Below are 8,087 nucleotides of genomic sequence, written 5' to 3'. Positions count from 1 at the left end.
GATACCGGGGATCAGGACTTTGCACTTCTGAGGCAGGTTCGGCACCACTGAGCTAAATCCTTGGCCCCTCTCTCTTGAATTCTTTTTTATTTTTTTGATACCAGGCATCGAACTCAGGTGCTTGCACTTGCAAGGCAGGAGGCGGAACCACTGAGCTAAATCCCCTGCCCTCTTGAACTCTTCTTAAACATCTGCCTAGACCACACTCTTAAATGGAGACTTGACTGTAGAAATTGCAAACTGACAATACCCAATGCAATTACCATACTTCTGCCTCCATCCTCCCCCATTGTAGTTAGTTGCTGTTATGCTTTTGTAGTTGCCCCCGCCAATATCCTGGTTTTCTGCTTGGCTTTGTATTCTTCCCCTCCCACCCCATATCCTTTTCAAGAATCCCTCTTGACTTAAATATCCAAAATCTCATCACCTCTACTGCAGTCCTTCTGGACCATCCCACCTTCATCACTCACCTGAGTTACTGCATAGCTTACCAGCTAATCTTCCTTCTGCCTTTGCGCCTCTAGAAGTAAGTATGCTTGTAAGTCAGCTATGTCCCTGGTCTACCTAAAATTTCTAGTGGCTCTCATCTCACTCAGAATAAGTGCCTTATATTTCTGCTTCCATGTGCACACCCCCTCTGATCCTCTCTTTTGCTATTCTTCAGATTGGTCAGGCTCTTTTTGATTTGTTTCCTGACCCTTAAATCCTCTTCCAAAGGTACTCACTTGGTTCTGCACATATGTAAGCAAATGGAGCTTGTTATATAATCTTCCCTAATTGCCCTATTTCAAATTACAAAACCGATCTCATGGTTCTGAGAACAGGGGGAAATTATGAGAGTTTTACTGGAAATAAGAAAAAAAAAATCTTGTGATGTCAATTGCGAGGGCATTCCTGCAGAAAATCTAAACTGTGCTCCTTGCCCTGTGCTTGTTTGAATAAACAGCATGAGAAAGGAATTGTTTCAAAGGAGGTGAATTCAAGAGTTTAAAAGAAAACTGGTTATCTTGAATTTTTATTTCTTGAAGAGCTGTAATTAACTTAGTATACCCCGGATAAAATTCTTCCTCCTGCAAGGAAGAGTCTTTATCTCTGTTCTCATCCCAACCTCTTATCATTTGTTCTTATATTTTCTTTTATAGTTCTAGGCTTAACCAGCTGCTTGATTGATCAGCTACAGTATTTGAATTAGCTCTTTTACCCAATCCTATCATTAGGCTTGCTGCTCAGCCTACTCAAAATAACTAAACTAAGCTATTAGGAGAGAGTCTTCTAGATCAAAAATGTTGTGTGTGTGCATGCACATGTGTTTTATATTTAGTTTATTCTTAGGAGTTTTACCTTTCTTGTCATTTTACCAAAGAGTTTATGATTTTACTTCTTGTGTAGATCAGCCTTAATCCTTAAGAGGATACTTTGCCTAATTCTCACTGTAGATTAACACATTGACATTCTAGTGTTACACAGTGTCCTGTGTGAGCAGTTGCTATGATCCTCAATAAGACTTGGATCCAGTCCTCTCATACTAGTAAATCAGAGTTTGGAACCTTTGTGACTGAAAGCCAAATCCTAGATCTTGAAAATTTTATCCTGGAATATGCAGTGTATGTTGCCCAGTGGAGTAGCCTCTTGGTAGACAGCCAGGAAACCTCTCCTTGCAATATGACAACCATACATTTGCTTATAAAAAGCAGTGCTTCTCTTAATAAACTTCGATAGAAAGGATATATGTGCAGCTGCTGCTGTTTCTACATTTGCTTATGTGTTTAAAAAGCCAGTCAATCTGTGCACTTATCATGTACTGTGGAAAATTACTAAGTAACTACCACTGGTCAAATCTTTAATGAGGATTTTAAATTCTTATGTATTACAGAACTTCACAAACTTGTTTGGACAGCCCCTAGTCTGCTTGCTTTCTCCTACGGCATATCCAAAAGCTTTACAAGGTATGTCTCTTGGTGCCTGTTACTGAATAGGATATGAATGAATGCTATCTATACTTTGAATAATGTTGATATTTGTTTTTCCCTCCATAATGATTATGTGTGGATTGATGGTGTTTAATGTGGCAGGTGTCAATCTGAAAGCCTTGCCAACAACCAGACTTCCTTAATGTGCTACAGTTAGGCATTGAGATAATTCCTCCCTGAGAGAGGTGCTTTAGTCCCCTGTTGTGGGAATCTCATGATTTATAAATTTTAAATTTTGTTTTATGTGTTTGTTTTGATTTGCTTGCCGTACCCATGTAGCCTGATTTTCTTTATCTTTGATTACATATTTTAGGCATCTTTTAAGACCTTAAGATTAGTAAGTGCCCTAGGATTACTCTCAGCCTACGTCTAAGAGGATAGCCTAACTGGTACAATTTAAAGGGTTTCTTTTTCTTTCTTTTCTTTATTTTTTTCCCTTTTACTTTATTTTAATTCTTAAATAAGAAAAGCTCTTCTGAATCTTCCAGAGAGACAAGTTAGTGTTTGGGTCAGTTTCCTAATGGCTGAGAATTGAAAGACTTTTTACCCTTAGTGATTTGTCCTTAATAGGTAACATATAAAATCTAATTCTAACTCCCAGTCATTTAGTAAATAGAATACTAAAGAGCCTTCACACTGTTTTAGCAGTACTTGTCACTGTTTCACTATCTCCCTAACTGTGAATAGTGCTGATGTCTCTCTGGGAGATGGCATTTTACTGCTACTTCCCAGCCAGAAGTCCTGTCTGCTGACATAGTTTGACACAGGAAGTGATGGTCAGCATTTGAATGCCTGAGAGAAGCTGGAGACTTTCACCGTTGTTTTAAGGTAAGTTCTGCTGTTTAACAGGAAAAAAACATATAGAAATTCTAAGTTCGTATATTCAAAAGCAAAATTACTAAGGGATAGAACTTACCTTCAAACAACGGTAAAATTCTCCTGCTTTGAGGATTTTGTCATCCTGTTGTCATTTCTGGAGGAGTATAACCCCTTCTAAGTACTCGAGAGTGCTTTTTGCTCTCAATCCGTCCTATGATGATATAGCTTTATTTTAAATTACATGGTCAAGTGAGTTAATACCAAGATTACTGGGTCTGAAACACTATTGTGTGGAGGCGAAAAGCACAGACTTTGGACACAGACCGAATGAATTTGAGTCTTGGCCTCGCCACTTAACTAGCTGTGTGTGACCTTGAGAAGTTACTCAGCTATTCTGTGCTTCAGTTACTTCATCTATCAAATGGAAATAATAATAATAATACCTTCCTCAGAAAATAATACTGGGTACATTAAAAAGTACTCCATATGTGGTATCATTATTATTAATGCACATATTTGTAATATATGTCCTTACCACTTTTCTGGTTTAGTATCCTGTTTTTGTGCTAAGGAGCTTAGACCTCAGATATCCTAAATGAGTTATTCAGTTACATAGATTCAAATTTCCCTCCTGAGAAAGTTAGAATTTATCCAATGGCATTGTTGTTACTTCTGCAAAAACAGTTACCCCACTATCTAGGCACAAAATTGAAGGTGTTTAAGTAATTGGAATGTCAGATAAGGTTCCTGCACTTTGAATATCTAAAGCCTGTGGCTCTCTCATTAGCTAAGACTTGCTTTATTTGCTCAACACTGTTATTCAACACCAATTTGCCAGGCACTGTGGTAGGCACTGAGGTGTACATTCTTAAACTGATAAGACCCAGTTATATTTCTCCCAGAGTCACAGTCTAGTAGAAGGTGAGACAACCTAACAGGCAAGTACTATAAGTGGTACAGTGTTTCATAGAAGGTGACACAGGAGCACATACGGAAGGTGGAAGTGGGGGATGAGATGATGTCCAGTGTGGCCATCCAGGGCATGCAGATTAGTATGGGGGTGAAGGGTGACTGAATACCAGTATTCCAGAGGAGACACTGCATGTGCAGTGACCCTGAGATAAGAGAACCTAGGGAGCATTTAGAGAAATTAAAGTAGCTACTTCTAGCTGAAGGGCATTGAGTGAATGATGAAAAGTTTTCAAGATTTGTTATGTGATTTAGTGGGGAACAATGGGGAAACATCAGGATATTAAGAGGGGAGCATTCAGTTATCCACATAGAGAATGGAATGGAGCACAGATGGAAGTAGGAAGATCGCAGTGCCCAGAGTTCAGACAGTGACTACGTCTTCAAAGACCCTAAGCTGAGTGAAATAGTAGTATTGTGGTGGGCTGGGCAAGAAGTCAGGAACACACGTCGAGTCTCTGGCACCAGTAGAAATATTGAGATTTGATGAGAAATATATTTGTGAGAACTTTGTTAAGGGGAAAGAATTTGCTTTCAGTTGTTGACATGCTGAGTTTGAGATAACTCTGAGAGTTAAATTAATGTAGGAGTCTAGATCAACCCTGCCTGATAGAAATGTAGAGTAAGTAAACCCTTTTGGCGTGGGGGGTATTGGAGCTGGCTTGATTAAATCCACGGCCTTCACACTGACATCTCCAGCCCTCCCTTGCTTAAATTTTTTAATATTTTGTGACAGGCTCTTCCTAAGTTACACTGGGTGGCCTCAAACTTGTAATCCTCCTGCCTCAGCCTCCCAGAGTGCTGGGCTTATAGGCATATGCCACCATGCCCAGCTAGTACCACATTTTAAAAATTAAGAAGTCAGGCATGGGAATATTTCCACATACCATGGGACAAGGTTCCTGGAACTGGTGCTCGGCAGGCTATGTGGTTGTGGTCATCACGGGAGGAAGTCTAGCTGGCTGCAGAGGTATGGAGGTCCACATCAGCCTTGTCCCAGCTCAAGTTCTTTGTCAGTGCTCAGGGGTCTCAGTGTCCAAAGAGCTGCTGATTGTGGGTAGTGGCCAAGGAGGTACATGAATGAGGCAAGTTACTCATCAACTCCAAGCCCATTTCCAGAAAAATAGCTACTCTTCAAACATTTCAGATAGAGAGGAGTCTATTACTAGTCCTAGATCAGAACTTTCTCCCACAGAAAGCTCAGACAAGAGAAAAAGCTCAAAAAAGCAATGGAAGCCACTCCCCTGGTTGTTTCAATATTGACGGGACTCTCAGCAAAGTCGTACAAATGGATATGATCTTATTTGAGATGAATCAGGCAGATTCAAAAGAAAAAGATAGTTCAGGAAAGTTCCTAAGACAGTTCAGAGGACAGTTCAGTCTAAGGACAAGGATGAGAGTATCACCATGGATAGCATTAAACTTCCTAACTCAGAAGGAAGAAAAGCAAGATTAAAGTTTTGGACAGGCTAGCAACTAAAAACAAAGATCAGTGGAATAAATGATCTAAAAAGAAACGGGCAATACATATTTGCTAATTCTGTGAAAAAGAATGCAATTTCGGATGTTTTGCATTTATGGTGTCTATGGTGCTCTTACGTGTTAAAAGAGAAACTAGACAAATCTAACGGTTTGAGGAAAGAACAATTCATGAATCAGGCAGCACTCAAAATGTACAGTGTTTAGAGAGCTCTACTATGTAGAGAAGGCAGTGTGCTTATGTAGCTGAACACAAAATAACTTGTTTAGTTAATGGGGCCTTTGCCATGGCTGGACATAGTTTGATCCATTGGTGGCCTGGGATTGTCTGAAACTCAGCTATTTGTGTTTGAAATCCAGTTATTTGTTATAAAAATACAGTGCTATTTCAGCTGGTAAGAAGTTTTTCTTTGTGAGTTAAGTTATGCGCTATGATTATACTTTCTTCTCTTAAGTTTTGCACAGAAGGGTGACTAACACAAATAGTTGTTTCAAAATAACTAGAAGTTTCTGAATGTTTCACTAGAAAGAAATGACAAATGTTTGAAGTGACAGATTTTTTAGTTACCCAGATTTGATCATTCTACATGTTACAGGTATCAAAACAATACATTCTACAGATTCTTATGTCCCTCCCCAGTCCTTTGTTGCTATCCACTGTGATTTTTATGCATTAAAAGTACATTTCATGTGTATTCAACCCTAAATGAAGTTGAATGAAGCTTATAGAATGAAAATTGCTTTGACTTTTTAAATGTCCCATTTTGAGAAGATAATATTGAATAAATGTGTAATAAAATAGAACAAAACAACACTTTCTACCCCTTAAATTTGTAAAAGTATGTATGTGTCAGTGTAAATAAACAAAAGAAAAAATACACTTCTTTAAAAAATTAAAGGAAGTCAAGCGTAGTAGTGCATGCCTTTAATCGTACCTTACATTTGAAGCTGAGGCAGGAGGATCACAAGTTCAAGGGCACCTGGGCACTTTAATAAGACCATGTCTCAAAACTAAGAGAAGGGACAAAGGACTGAGAATGCCGTTCAGTGCGAGGGCCCTGGGTTCAATCCCCAGCACCATCCAAAGAGGGAGAGAGGAAAAGGGAGAGAGGGAGGGAGGGAGGACAGAGAAAGGGAGAGGCAGGGAGGGAAAGAAAGAGAGAACTATTGGCAATATGTATTCTTATACTAAGGTTTTCAAATCCAGTTTGTATTTAAAGAGTGTCTCTAGGATGCATGCACAATGAGAATTAGGAATCAGTAGGCATATAAACAGTAATTAAAATCCTATGTGCAGATAAGATCAGCAATGTGTAGGACTAAAGAAACTGTTGATATTTAAGGATTAGGCAGAGAAAGAGTAATAAATAAAGGAGAATGAAGAAAATTAGCAATTCTACTACTCTAGGGACTTCTATCTCGGACATACTATAAGTCAGTGCTTGTCATATTTGGATGAAATTTGTTAGTTGGGGATAAAAAATAGTAAGGAATGTGTTTATTTTTCCATCCCTCTTAATGTTTACTGGGCTCTATCTTAAGTTCTACAGAAGGCATGGAGTATATTTCTAGTTTCATGGGAAATTTGCACTTTTGGATATGTTTTAGTGATATCACTTTAACATCAACAAATTAAAATATTCCTCATATAAATCTCTTACCCCTCTTAAAACTGTTATCTATCATATATATATATATATAACATTTGTTATTGCAGATCAATCTCAACGAGGTAGCCTCTTCACTCTCTTTTTGAACAATCCTCTAATGGCCTTCCTGTTTGTCTCTGGATTGTCAAGCATGCGTAGAGGTCTGTGGGAAAAGTGCCAAGAATATCTTCGAAAAATCAACCGTGATATTGCCCAGCTACTGACCCATTCACGTTCAATAGGTACCCTACTAATCTAACTGCACACTTAACAAAATATAGTATAATGGCTTAAAATAGTTACCTATTTTAAATTGTTTGAGTCTTTAAAGGTATTTGTCTCAGGCAGGAAAGTCAAAAAGACTTTCCTGAAGTTGCCTCCTCTTTGAAACAAAGCCTCCTTTTACTGTCACCTTTTTCTCGTTGCAGATCAGGCATTTCTCCAGTTTTTTGGAGATGAATTCCTTCGCTTACTTCTCACAAGATTTATCTTTTGTTCAGCCACCATGAGGATGCACAAGATTTTTCGGGTAGGAAAAGAATATTACTCAAGACCCATTTTCCTATTTTAGAATCATATATTTTACTTGTATTTGAAAAGTTTAAATAGATCTAAAATAATGTTTAGAAATGAATAAAGTATAAAGATTAATAATATAATGACACATCAGAGTACCCACCATGTTCTTCAAGATTATTTTCATTACTTTTGAGACCCTCTGTAGGTTCTCTGTGATCCTGTCTCCTTCTAAGGAGGTAATTGCCATCCTGAATTTTATTATTATTATTATTTGTTTTGATTTATAGTTTTGTCATACATATTTGTATTTCTACAAACATGAAAGTATCTGTATTGCTTTTTTTTTTTTTTGGTACCAGGGATCAAACTCTGGACCTTGCGCTTGAGAGGCACTCAGCAGAACCACTAAGCTAAACCCCTGGCCTTCTGTATTACTTTTTTCCAATCAAAATTATTCTTGAAATTAAGCCATATTGATAACTATAGTCTTCATATTTCTTGATTGCATCACAAATTATCAATCCAGGTTGTATTGTTATTATTATAGACATCATGCTGGGGCTGGGGATTTAGCTCAGTGGTTCCAGCACCTGCTTTGCAAGCACAAGGACCCGAGTTCGATCCCTGGTACAAAAAAAAAAAAAAAAAAAAAAAAAAAAAAAACACAAACGGAGGAGAAACA

General features: G+C 38.1%; 1 protein-coding gene and 1 pseudogene across 3 annotated transcripts in view; both read left to right on the top strand.

The window, feature by feature from the left end:
- Scai (suppressor of cancer cell invasion) overlaps positions 1–8,087 on the top strand; it is a 152,127-nt gene that overhangs the window by 135,904 nt on the left and 8,136 nt on the right. For all 3 annotated transcript variants that reach the window (XM_010613523.3, XM_010613524.3, XM_010613525.3), the window contains 3 exons: positions 1,874–1,946; positions 6,955–7,128; positions 7,315–7,415. In XM_010613523.3, the coding sequence (XP_010611825.1) occupies positions 1,874–1,946; positions 6,955–7,128; positions 7,315–7,415 (348 nt within the window). The remainder of the gene's footprint in view (positions 1–1,873; positions 1,947–6,954; positions 7,129–7,314; positions 7,416–8,087) is intronic.
- Positions 4,647–5,329, top strand: LOC104854929 (annotated as a pseudogene).

This window comes from Fukomys damarensis, unplaced genomic scaffold, assembly GCF_012274545.1.
Source record: "Fukomys damarensis isolate Sample0158 unplaced genomic scaffold, DMR_v1.0_HiC HiC_scaffold_36, whole genome shotgun sequence".
Classification (NCBI taxonomy): Eukaryota; Metazoa; Chordata; class Mammalia; order Rodentia; family Bathyergidae; genus Fukomys; species Fukomys damarensis.
Note: the sequence above shows the minus strand (reverse complement) of the source record. Positions and strands in the feature narration are given on the sequence as shown.